General features: G+C 44.4%; 1 protein-coding gene across 1 annotated transcript in view; it reads left to right on the top strand.

The window, feature by feature from the left end:
• The window catches only part of LOC308668038 (uncharacterized protein), a gene marked incomplete at its 3' end in the record, with an annotated part of 30,617 nt that extends 20,230 nt beyond the window's left edge, over nucleotides 1-10,387 (top strand). The window contains exons 9-13 of the mRNA XM_081327698.1: nucleotides 4,603-4,781; nucleotides 7,184-7,385; nucleotides 8,357-8,531; nucleotides 8,821-9,020; nucleotides 10,233-10,387. Coding sequence (XP_081183824.1) covers nucleotides 4,603-4,781; nucleotides 7,184-7,385; nucleotides 8,357-8,531; nucleotides 8,821-9,020; nucleotides 10,233-10,387 — 911 coding nt within the window. The remainder of the gene's footprint in view (nucleotides 1-4,602; nucleotides 4,782-7,183; nucleotides 7,386-8,356; nucleotides 8,532-8,820; nucleotides 9,021-10,232) is intronic.
• Between the last annotated feature and the right edge of the window lie 2,791 nt (nucleotides 10,388-13,178).

Here is a 13,178-nt window from a genome sequence, read left to right as displayed (position 1 = left end):
ATGAAAGCCAACTGGAAGATTTTGAGCTAGTCTCTCTGTCTCCCAGCCTATCCCACCTCACAGGGTTGTTGGTCACGGAGAGGGTAAGGAAGAAGGAATATTATGCATGTTTGCCCCTTTGTATTACTTATAAACTAATAAAGCCGGGTTAAAAAGAATCTAATAAATCCATGAAGAGGGGTGCAGCGTGCTTTCCAATGTGCCGTTGGCGTCTTTGCGAAGAGGAGAAGGCGCACCAGAATGAAGATGGGTCCCTTCCAAAAGTTCTCGTGAACTTTTCTGCTGCTTTTGGGTGAGGTGGCTGAGACACAACAGAGAAACAAGAATTTATGACCCAGCCCTACACACTTAACCGGTCCAGTGTGCCAAAAAAGGGGCCGGGTTTCCTCCAGATTTCCACATTAATTACTGTAATTGCACCCAGCACCCTGTTCCTCCTGGACAGGCAGAAGCCACAGACTTTGCCCCTTCCTCCTGCGACCAGCGCCACAACACTGGGTCAGCGTCTTCAGTCCGAAGACAGTGGAACGGGTTCGGCTGCTAGGATGAAGATTGAATTTGCTCCTCGCCACATCCCGTGGGAGAGACGGCTTCAGACGGCTGCCGTGTTTCAATGGGTTTCCTGTGCTTTCTGCATGGGTAAAAAAAGAGATGGTTATTCCTAATTAAGGGGATGTTTTTAAGGATATGGAGGTTGCCGAGGGGGGTGAGCAGAAGGAAGGGAGGGGGATATCTTTTAAGGCAGAGGTCCCCAATCTTTTGAGCACCAGGGACCGGTTCCGTGGAGAGAGGTTTTTCCACGTACCGGAGGGTGTGTGGTTTTGTGTGCTGCCAGCATCCCGTGGATGGGGCTTGGCTTGTTTGTCCGGACCGGTTGCTGGCATGCTGCGGCCCGGTACCGGTCCACAGACCAGGGGTTGGGGACCCCTGTTTTAAGGGGTTGCCAGAAAAATCTCCACCAGTGGCTGCATTGCGCATCAAAAGCGAGGGGTACATTTTTCAGAAATAAGACTCTTGAGATGGAGAGGGATCAGTTTTGCAAGCTCCCTCAGGCAGGGATCTGGTTTTCTTTCCTGTTGGCCTCGACATACAATAATTCATTTAGTGACCAATGTCGCAATGGCACTGGAAAAAAGTGTCTTATAACAGTATTTTTCAGGCTGAAAACCATCGCAGCAGTCCCTCGGTCAGGTGATCAAAATTGCAAACACTTGGCAACCGACTCATATTTATGACGGTCACAGTGTCCCCGGGGTGTGTGTCAGGTGATCCCCTTTTGTGACCTTCCTACAAAGTCAACGGGGAAAGCCAGATCCACTTAACAACTGTGTGCAGAATGCGGCCGCGCGAGTTGTAATGGGGGTTTCCCGATACTCCCATGTAACACCTCTACTCCGTGAGCTGCATTGGCTTCCGGTTGCCCTCCGGGTGAAATTCAAGGTGCTGGTTATCACCTATAAAGCCCTACATGGCTTGGGTCCGGGATATCTGAGGGAACACCTGCTGCCGGCATCAAATGCCCTTCGCCCAGTGCGCTCCCACAGGGAGGGTCTGCTCAGGGTCCCGCCGGTAAGAGACTGCCGGCGGGTGACACCCAGGGATAGGGCCTTCTCGGTGGGAGCGCCTGCCCTCTGGAACCAGCTGCCGGTGGAGCTGAGAACTGCCCCCGACCTTCGATCATTCCGCCGGGGCCTGAAGACCTGGCTCTTTGAGCTCTCGGGCCCAGGCTGAGGAGAAATTTTTAATTTGGGGTTCTTTTTAACTGACTACAGGGTTAATTTAATATTTTTTAATTTGGTTCTTAATTTTTGTATTTTGGATTTTTAATTCCCTGTAAACCGCCCTGAGTCCTCAGGGAATAGGGCGGTATATAAATATAACTAAATAAAAAATAAAATAAATAAACTACAGTGTTTCATTTGTGGCAAGAAAGGAGTAAAGCAGGGCAAAATTCACTTCACAGCTCTCTCGCTTCATTTTGAGTTCAATAAGGGTCGTAAGTCGAGGACTACCTTGATAACATATCCTGGATGAAGCTAATCAAGGAGAGAAGCAATCTCGAATGAAGGAGAAATTTCCTGACAGTGAGAACAATGAATCAGCAGAGTGACTTTTCTCCGGAAATTGTGGGGGGTCCTTCCGTGGACGTTTTTAAGGAGAGATTGGACAGTGTTTATCTGGAATGGTATAACATCTCCTGCTTGAGTAGGGGGTTGGACTAGAAGACCTCCAAGGTCCCTTCCACCTCTCTGTTATTCTGTATTCTAAATTGCATCATGGGAGGCAGGGGGGAAAAATCTGCATTTCTACTCACCACCAGCACTTATTTGATTGACCAAAAGAGAAATTCCGTGCAAAAAAGGTTTTCATGGGGTAGGACAGAGGTAGGCAACCTTGGCTCTTTTACTCGTGCACTTCAACTCCCAGAATTCCTGAGCCAGCATGGGGGAACTATGGCCCCTTCATGACTCATGGACTTCAACTCCCAGAATTCCTGAGCCAGCATGGGGGAACTATGGCCCCTTCATGACTCGTGGACTTCAACTCCCAGAATTCCTGAGCCAGCATGGGGGAACTATGGCCCCTTCATGACTTGTGGACTTCAACTCCCAGAATTCCTGAGGCAGTCTGAGAGAAACTTTGGCCCCTTCATGACTCATGGACTTCAACTCCCAGAATTCCTGAGCCAGCATGGGGGAACTATGGCCCCTTCATGACTTGTGGACTTCAACTCCCAGAATTCCTGAGCCAGCATGGGGGAACTATGGCCCCTTCATGACTTGTGGACGTCAACTTACCATGCTGCTTTTATTTTGAAATAGAGCACTGAAATGTTTTTCCATTGAAAAAACGAACAGGAGTCAGTTGGGAAGCGTAGATCAAGGGGGCGGTTCTTGTCCCCAAATATCAGGCATCTGCGTGTCTGTCCTCAAAGGTCATAACTGTCCCAAAGTTGATTTTTCAAGAGGCAACTACTAGACTTTCTTGTTTTTCCTTTGAAGATGTTTCACTTCTCATCCGAGAAGCTTCCTCAGGTTCTGACTGGATGTTGGGGAATGGAAGGATTTATACCCCTTGCAGTAAACACTGGTCATTTGCATCCTTTTAGAGAATTGCTGAGGCCACTTGGAGGTTTAACTGTGTCCTCAGGGTCACCTGAGTGCTGCAAATGGGGGTGGAGCCTTCTTGGAACTGCTGAAAGGACTGTGTTGTAGACTGGAGATACAATCCCACCCCTGGTTCTCCTGCTCGAGCAGGGGGATGGACTAGAAGACCTCCAAGGTCCCTTCCAGCTCTATTCTATTCTATCCAGAAGGTGTGCACACTGGTCTGTTCTTCAGGTTGTATTTATTTGGTGCTTGGTTGTGTGTTGCTTTTAGTTGCTAATTAGGGTGTTGGTGGCCAGCTATTAAGTTGTTAATTGCCACGCCCTTGGCTCCTAAGTACCTGGTAGGCAGGTAATAAATCAGCATGCCTATTGGCTGACAAAGGTCCCGTTTTTCAGGCTTCAATTTCTCTGGCTGTTTTTTCCCCTGCTTGGTCAACAATCTTAATAGATGTGAAATTGAATGCATATCCTTGTTCACTGCAGTGTGAGACTTCCAATGAGTCTGGGTCTCTTCATTTAACCCACGGGTAGGCAACCTTGGCTCTTTTATGACTCGGGGACTTCAACACCCAGAATTCCTGAGCAACTACATTCAAATTTTCACCCACCTCCAAATAATCTTTGTAGTTCACTAACATTTGATCTAGGTTTGGGAGAGACCAACACAGGATTGCATAACTGTCCAATATCTTAAAAAACCACCTTTCCACGCTTCAGTTACAGACTAGGTGAATCTTGGCTTAACAGCAGTAACTGCGAGAATGATCTCAGAGTTTTAGTGGACCATCCCTTAAATATGAGCCAGCCATGTGTTGCAGCTGCCAAAAAGGCCAACACTTTCCTACAGTACATTAACACAGGGATAGAATCAAAATTACGTGAAGTGTTAATACCACTTTTTAATGCCTTGGTAAGGCCACTCTTGGAATATGGCATCCAGTTTTGGTCACCATGATGTAAAAAAGATGTTGAGACTCTAGAAAGAGTACAGAGAAGAGCAACAAAGATGATTGGGGGACTGGAGGCTAAAACATATAGGGAGCGGTTGCTGGAATTGGGGATGTCTAGTTTAATGAAGAGAAGGGCGAGGGGGGACAGGATAGCCGATGTTCCAATATCTCAGGGGCTGCCCCAAAGAAGAGGGAGTCAAGCTGTTCTCCAAAGCACCAGAAGACAGGACAAGAAGCAACGGATGGAAATTGCACAAAGAGAGAAGCAAGCTCGAACTAAGGAGAAATTTCCTGATAGTGAGAACAATTAACCAGTGGAACAGCTTCCCTCCAGAAGTTGCAGGACATCCATCACTGGAGGCTTTTAAGAAGAGACTGGACAGTTGCTTGTCTTAGATGGAGTAGGGTTTCCTGCTGGAGCAGGGGGCTGGACTAGAAGACCTTCAAGGTCCCTTCCAGCTCTGTTATTCTGTTATTCCCGATTAGGGAACCAAACATGTTAATGTGAAAGACCCCTAACAGTTCTCCCTTCTTTTTCTCCAGGTCCGTGCTCCGTTGCCGTCTTCATCCTCCTCCTCTTCACGCGCTTCTGGCTGATCAGCGCCCTCTATGCTGCCTGGTGGGCGTTCGACTGGGACACCGCAAGGAAAGGGGGGCTGCGCTCCCACTGGATGCGGAACAGCGTCGTCTGGCGATACATGAAAGACTATTTCCCGATCACGGTACGTGTCCCCCTAGAGGGAAGGAGTATAATGGTACGGGAGAAAGACCTTGGGAGACTGGGACAAGAGATGCTGCGTAGGGGACAAGCGGAGAAGAGGCAGCACAGCCTCCAGCTGCATAATGGGGTGGAGAAAGAGGCTGTCAAGGAGATGACGGGAGATTGATACAAGGAGTCCTTGACTTACAACCGTTCATTTAGTGACCGCTTGAGGTTACAACGGGCCTGAAAAAAAGTGAGCACTTTACACAGTGCTCATTGCGCTGTGGCTAGTAAACAGCTGGGATCTGCTTGATGCGCCTGATGATCAATTAAATGCAGTGAGCAGAAGGAGCTTGGAAGTTCAGGAGGGGAAAAAAACTTTAGGTTATTTATAAAATAAATAATGTGCTCAGATCAATGAGTGTGGCAGGGGGGAAAAAGGCAGCTGTGCTTTGAGAAACAAGGCAAAGGGTCATCTTAGCCTCATAGAATGAAAGAGTCAGAAGGGACCTTAGAGGCCATACAATCCAACCCAGTATAACCCATCCTTTCAACCTCTTTCTTACAAAGCAGAGCTGAGACAGCATAAAAGAGCTAGTTTGGTCTGGACTCTAGTGGTTAAGGCATCAGGCTAGAAAGCAGGAGATCAGGAGTTCTAGTCCCGCCTTGGGCATGAAAGCTGGCGGGTACTTTGAGCCAATCACCAAGAGATTTATTTATTAATTTATTTATTAATTTAATTTATATACCGCCCTTCTCTCAAGAGACTCAGGGCGGTGAACAGGGCAATACATAAAAATTAGATACAAAAGTTAAAATTAGATTATTAAAACATAATTAAACAATGCCCAGAGATAATACAAATTTAAAATTGAAGTCGTTAATAAAAATGCTGAGTTCTAGTCCTGCCTTAGGCATTGTTGAAAGAAAAATCTTCATCCGGGTCCAGTCCAAGCCAGGGAAAAATAAAATGGAGGCTGACAGAAGGTTCTTGTTTATTGAATGTGGCTCTGGAGCAGCTGACCACATGTTGCTGGGAGTGGTGGGTTTTTATACCTTCTTGGGCTTTTGTGTTTGGACTCGTTCTTGTTCCTGTGGCATGAACTTTGACCTGAGGTCCAGTGTGCCCTTTTGATATCCTGACGGTGGCGGGTTAATCTTATTATGTCCTAAAGGTCATATCCTGCTTCCCTGGGGTTGTGGCTGATGGCTATGTCCTGTGTTGGATTTTGGGGTGAGGGGTTGCTAGTTCTAAGGGGTCTTTTTCTAATCCCATCAGCTCCAAGCTTCCTGGCTCCAGTCTTTCTGAAAGGATTATCAAACCTGCATTTCTACAGAGCTGGTTTCTGCTTGGGGCAGAGAGACTTGTGGGGGAGTTGTTTCTGCCTATGATTTTCTCCATTATTCCTTTGGGGAAATATAATATTCTGCCTTTTTAATATTCCCCAAAATATTTCTTTCTCTGGGGAGAAAGCTGGCTGGGTGACATTGGGCCTCTCTCTCTCTCTTTCTCTCTTTCTCTCCCTCTTTCTCCTTTCTCTCCCTTTCTCCCTCACTCGCTCTTTATCTTTCTCTCTCTCTCTCTCTCTCAGCCCATCCTACCTTACAGGGTTGTTGTTGTGGGGAAAATAGAAGGAGGAAAGTGGGCTGGATATGTGGATATTTTTTTGCCCAAAATAATGGAATTGGATTGGATCGGATTGAACTGAATCCTTTATTTGGTCAAGTCTGATTAGACACACAAGGAATTTGTCTCCGGTTGTCAGGACCCACCCCAAACCACGTCTTAGGAAGACAAAATTCTTGGAGTCAAATCTATTCCAAAAAGAATCTTTACTATGACATGCTTGGTTGTAGGAAAAGAGACAGGACTTAATATTCCCATGAAGTAAACCCTTATAAAGAGTTCCTGGCTTAACCCCCCTTAACCCCATTTGGTCAGTCCCCCATCCTTTCTCTCGTATCATCCATCTCGTGGGAAAAAGGAACTTAGGACCCTTCATGTTTATTGCTGTCTTCCGTGACAAAAGCCAGATGCTAGCCCCCCCTTTTGTTTCCCCAGTTCAAAAGGCTTCTCCTTTCCTTTGAAATGCCTAATACCGGTTCTATACACATCTATCCTCTTCTCTTTGGGAAATGGCAGAATCCATGGAATAATGTTTGAAACATTCCATTTATGAATATGATATAAATGGATTCTGACACCGGTGAGGAAACACTCAGAGTACATGCAAAGCAACAGAATCCTTATCATCATCATCATCATCATCATCATCATCATCATCATCATCATCATCATCATCATCATCATCATCATCATCATACCAATAAAAGGAGGAGGGGAAGTAATTAAGGCTGGATATAAATAAAATAAATAAATAAGAAATGGAACAAGTATCCTAAATGTCTTTGGTCTTCCAGCTAGTGAAGACGGCAGATTTGGATCCATCCAAGAACTACATCTTCGGCCTTCACCCTCACGGCATCGTGGCGATTGGCGTCTTTAATTTCTGCACCGAAGCCACCGGTTTTTCCAAGCAGTTCCCAGGCCTGAAGTCTCACCCGATGACGTTGAATACTTTTTTCCGCGTCCCCGTTTTCCGGGATTACTTGATGAGTATAGGTAAACCGACTTTAAAGGGGTTTCTGATTCATTGGGAAACTTTTGGAAGAGCAAAATCAATAGATCAATCAGAATAGAGCTGGAAGGGACCTTGGAGGTCTTCTAGTCCACCCCCCTGCTCAAGCAGGAGACTCTGTATCATTTCAGACAAATGGCTGTCCAGTCTTTTCTTAAAAACCTCCAGTGATGGAGCACCCACAATTTCTGGAGGCAGGTTGTTCCACTGGTTGATTGTTCTCACTGTTAGGACGTTTCTCCTTAATTCCAGGTTGCTTCTCTCCTTGATTAGTTTGTCCTGCCTTTAGGCGCTTTGGAGAATAGCTTGACTCCCTCTTCTTTGTGGCAGCCCCTCTGATGCTGGAGCTCTGCTATCATGTCTCCCTTATTTCTTCTTTTCTTTAGACTAGCCAAACCTAAATTCTGCGACCGTTCTCCATACGCTTTAGCCTCTAGGCCTTTAATCGTCTTAGTTGCTCTGCTCCTCTTCATTGTGGCAGCCCCTCAGATACTCCATCTCTGCTATTTTGTCTCTCTTATTTCTTCTTTTCCTTAAACTAGCCAAACCTAAATTCTGCAACCGTTCTTCATGTTGTGTATGGTTTTGGGGGACAACATAGCAACAGTGCTACTTATACCACCAGGTGGCGCTGTACCGGGACTGATGCGAATTGGGCTATTTCTCGGCGGGAATACCAGGTTCAAATGGATTGGCCAGGTGGATACCTGGCCAGGTATATATAAGGACTCAGGTAACCCCAAATCCTCAGTATAGTTCTACCATCAATAAAGAGCTGCTATGCTGTACTCATCGGTCTGGCGTCATTCCATGCGGTCTAAAACCCACTACACAATACTTCATCCCTTCCAGCTCTGTTATTCTCTGTTAAGGCTATTAAGTGTGTTTGTGTGTGTGTGTGTGTGTGTTGTACAGGGCTTTAATGTTCTTCTTTTTCCTGCTTTGCTTCACCCAGGTTGTATTGCCTCGGACAGGGAATCTGTTTCCTATGTCTTGAGGAAGAAGGAAGGTGGGAATGTTGTAATCATAGCTGTGGGAGGGACCCAAGAAGCCCTAGACGCCCGTCCTGGAGCTTACGCCCTCTTGTTAGAGAACCGCAAGGGCTTCGTTCGGCTGGCTATAGAGAATGGGTGAGTAGGAGCAGCTTCTGGGGGGTCCGCACCACTTCAGCAGCACCGGTAGCTAATTCATTGTTGCCAAGGCCCAGAATGGACGTCCGGAAGCGGCATCTACGCAGAGAACCGGTTGGTCACAGATTTGAATCCCACCACCGATCACACAAAGTATTAGCGTGTTTCCCTTAAACGTGCAAAGGTTGAGAAAGAGGGCTGGGATCCATTATTTGCAGCCACCCAGCCTTCCTCAGTTATCTCAACCGGTTTGGTTCCGTCTCTCCTTCTGCTTCCGCTCCGTTCCCAGCACACCGCTTGTCCCCGTCTTCTCTTTCGGAGAGAACGAGCTGTATGATCAGGTTGAAAACCCCAAAGGATCCTGGCTGAGGTGGACACAAGATTGTTTGCAGAAGATCGTGGGAATCTCCCTGCCTCTCTTCCACGCCAGAGGGATCTTCCAGTACACCTTTGGGTTGATTCCATACCGGAAGCCGATCTTCACTGTGGGTAAGTCCGTGTTTCTCCCGTGGGATCCAGAAATGAGAGGCAGGTAAAACGAGGAAAGATCTGCTGGACGCGTTCTTCCTTCTTTGAGGATTTTTCAAGGTTTCCTCTTATTAGCCTTCCCAGGTGGGCAAGAGAGGAAACACAACCAGATCTGCTAAGGCGACATTACACGAAGTCCTCGACTTATAAACATTAAAGGTTAAATTGGAATATCGATGAGAAATTAAAAATTGAGTAAAAATTAATAACAGGATAGGGATTGTTTATGACGATTGAATGTAATTAAGATAAGCTAAAAATGTTGATAAATGTACTAATGATGTTTTTGATTCAGTTGATATAATTAGAAATGTGCTAACACGAATACAAGACAGTAAATGTTAAGGGGAAAAAGAGGAGAAATATCTTGATGTTGTAACCTATTGAACTATTTATTAACCGTCACTGCATTGCTTTTTAAATATTCAAATGTAAAATTGGAAAATTAATAAAATATTTAAAGAAAAAGAAAAAAAGAAGAAAAGAAAGTCCTCAACTTATGACAGTTGTGCCCGACGTTTCTGTGGCTGGGACATTTGTGAAGTGAGCGATGTCCCATTTTATAACATTTCTTATCACGCTCTTTAAGTGGATCGCTGCAATTGCTAAGTTAAATCAAACGGTTGTTAAGTGGATCTGGCTTCCCTCTTGACTTTGCGTGTCACAAGGTCGCAAAAGGGGATCACGTGTGACCCCAGGACGCTGCAACCGTCATAAGTACACGCCAGTTGCCAAGCCTCTGATGTTTGACCAGGTGACCCTGGGGAGGCTGCAACGGTCGTAAGAGTGAAAAGTGGTCATAAGTCACTTTTTTCAGTGCCGTTGTAACTTTGAATGGTCACTAAACGAACTGTTGTAAGTCAAGGACTAGCTGTAGTGCATTTTAAACAATGTCTGTACATTGCCTATAGTTGCTTTTGGTGAAACGGGTGGCACACAAGTTTAAATAAAATAAAATAACAAAATGAAGTAATAAAATAAAATAAAAAGGTCGTCAAATAAAATAAAGAATAGAGTAGAATAGAATAGAATAATAAAATAAAATCAAGTAAAATAAAGAATAGAATAGAAATAATAGAATAGAACAGAACAGAACAGGTCAAACCAGAACAGAACAGAATAGAATAAATTAAATTAAATTACATTAAATTAAATCCTGTTTGGTCCCTCCAGTGGGAAAACCCATTCAGGTGGGGAAGAAGCACAATCCCAGCCAAGACGAAGTTGATGAGCTGCATAAGAGATACTTGGAGGAGCTTTGCAAGCTCTTTGAGGAGCACAAATTGAAGTACAACGTGCCAGAAGACAAGCATCTCTCTTTCATATGAGACAACAAAACCCACAAACTTTGGCACCGGCGACAAGGATCTGAAAACATCGAAGCCGCAAGAGACAAGCGAATCTTCCATGGAAACCCAGAGATATATTCCTTTTGGGCCAACGGACAAATCGTTGGGAAAAAATAAAACCTCACGCAGATTTGCTTTTATTTAGGATAACAGTCGTGAGACTTTTGTGGGCATAACAGTGAAAAGATTTCACACGGCCCACAATGGAAGAAAGGATGGTGGAGTCAATGGAACTGGCAGAGATGGCAAAAATTGTCAGCTTTGGTTTTATTCAGGGTGATCAATATGGCCTCTTTGGACCTGTGGACTTCAACTCCCAGAATTCCTGAGCCAGCCAAGGAAATTCTGGCTCAGGCATTCTGGGAGTTGAAGTCCACCGTTGGTAAAGGGGCTATATAGATGAGCCACCCCTGGATTAGAGAAAAGATTCATTTTAATGCCGATTGGAATCCCCTTTGGGACTTTCTGCGTGAAACAGGAAAAAAAAATGAAATTACGAAATATGCATTCAATGATTAGATAGGATAGAAAACAAAAATGAAACCTATGTTGTCAATTTAGATTAAGAGGTTCCTGGAAGCTGATACTTACGTCTTGTGGGAAAAAAGTTGGAATTTTTTTGGGTATATTTCTGCTTAATTCTGCACTTTTGACTTTGTAACCTCTTTCACTCTTTGCTTCCCCTCTCCCCCTTTTCTATCTTAATTATTGGTTCCTGTTAATTTTTATCTTGCTCGTTAGTTCTAATCAAGTTGTTTAAGAAAAAGAATCTGCAAGTGACAGATCAAACAGGAAACAATTCTTCCTATCCCAGTGGCTGTCAGACTGTTTCCTTTTTTTATAGGGATGGGGATTAAAAATAGGTTTTTGAGTTCACGAGAGCATTTAGTGCCTGAACTGGACAAGAATTGGAAGAAAAGGAAGAATGTATATCTTATATTGTATTTCACATTATATCATATTAGCTTATCTCTCATCTTATACCTTTATCTGATACCTTCCTCTTATATCTATTTCTTATATAACTTATACTGTGCATCTTGTATATATCATATTAAATCCTATGAGATCCTATATGTGTTGTCATCATGATCATCCTTATATTATTATTATTATTATTATTATCATCATTATTATTATTATTCCTCTTTCGAGGCGTCCCAACGAGCAGCCCCCTCCCATCCAGGGCTCTTTAACGCTCAAGATCTTCATAAAGAGGAAAGTCAGGCGAAATAATAGCCTGATCCTAGGAATCTGGGGGGCAGGGGGCGGTTTCAGAGGTCCGGATCCTTCACCTCCCGATCTCCCCTTCCCACCTTACAATCCGGCATGGTCTGATGGGTCTGGGGTATTTTAATATTAATTGTATTAATTTTTATTGTAATTGGGCTACATTATTTAATTCTTTAACTTTTGTACATTGTATTTTTATTGTATTTGCCCTGTACACCACCCTGAGTCCTTCGGGAGAAGGGCGGTATAGAAATTAAATTATTATTATTATTATTATTTCTATACCATTTGATGTACACCGTTCGGTGATAAAAATGGAACACACGTTCTAATTCAAAAAAGATGTTGAAACTATGGGGGGGGGGGAAAGTCCAAAGAAGAGCAACTAAGATGATTAAAGGCCTGGAGGCTAAAACATATGAAGAACTGTTGCAGGAATTGGTTAGGTCTAGTTTAATAAAAAAAAGGACTATGTTTTTTATTCTATGTTCTATAACTAAGGAGGAATTTCCTGAGAATAAGAATAATTAATCAGCGAAGCTCCAGATTTTCTGTAAACGTGGAACCTTTGACATTTTGTTCTTCAAGCTGCTTTACAAAAGCTACACAGGAGAGACCTTGTTTGTTCTGGGCTTCTTGGTGCTCTCTGAGCTTGGTTGTCTTCTGACAGATGTTTCATGATCCAACTAGGTCACATCATCAGTGGTAATATGTAGTGGGGCTGGAGGAGGAGGAGGAAGAAGAAGAATGAGGAGGAGGAGGAGGAGGAGGAGTGATAGAGAAGATCTGTGGGGTCCCTGGTGCTCTCTGAGCTTGGGTGTCTTCTGGCAGACGTTTCATGACCCCACTAGGTCACGTCATCAGTGCACTGTTGAGTGTTGGGACATGAAACATCTACCAGAAATCAACCAAGCTCAAGAGAGCACCAAGGACCCCACAGTTCAACCCGGAGCCACAATTATTCTCTTCTCTTGAGACCTTGTTCTCCAAAAGAGGCACCCGAGAATCTGTTCAATTCTGGGGGTGAGCAAAGCAGAGAGCTGGCAGAAGGACAACGCTCCAGAAAGTGTCGCCTCTAACCAGGAATCCTAACCTAGATTTGCTCCCCTACCTACCCCAAATTCATTCGTCTTGCGTTTGCGACGTGATTTTTGTGGCTTCCTCTTGACGGCCTGCGTTATGCCACCTTGCTCTGTTTTTACACATGGCTCCATATGTGGCTTTGGCAATGGGTGCCAAAATATTCATTGTGTTCCTAGAGAGGCACCACATTAATTCTACATTGTTGGGAATCTTTTTGCCCCCTTTTTGGGCAGTAAATTTTGATTTTTTTGGTTTTTTCCTTTAGACTTTTAATCCATTTTTATTACTTTGTAAATAACTCAAGGCACTTGGTATACATAATACCTCTTCCTCCTTTTTCCCCACAACAACATCCCTGTGAAGTGGGCTGGGCTGGGAGAGAGGAACCAGCCCAAAGTCACCTAGTTGTCTTTCCTGCCTAAGGCGGGACTAGAACTCATAATCTCTTGGCGAT

Source organism: Vipera berus, assembly GCF_964194415.1.
Source record: "Vipera berus genome assembly, chromosome: 4".
Taxonomy (NCBI): domain Eukaryota; kingdom Metazoa; phylum Chordata; class Lepidosauria; order Squamata; family Viperidae; genus Vipera; species Vipera berus.
Note: the sequence above shows the minus strand (reverse complement) of the source record. Positions and strands in the feature narration are given on the sequence as shown.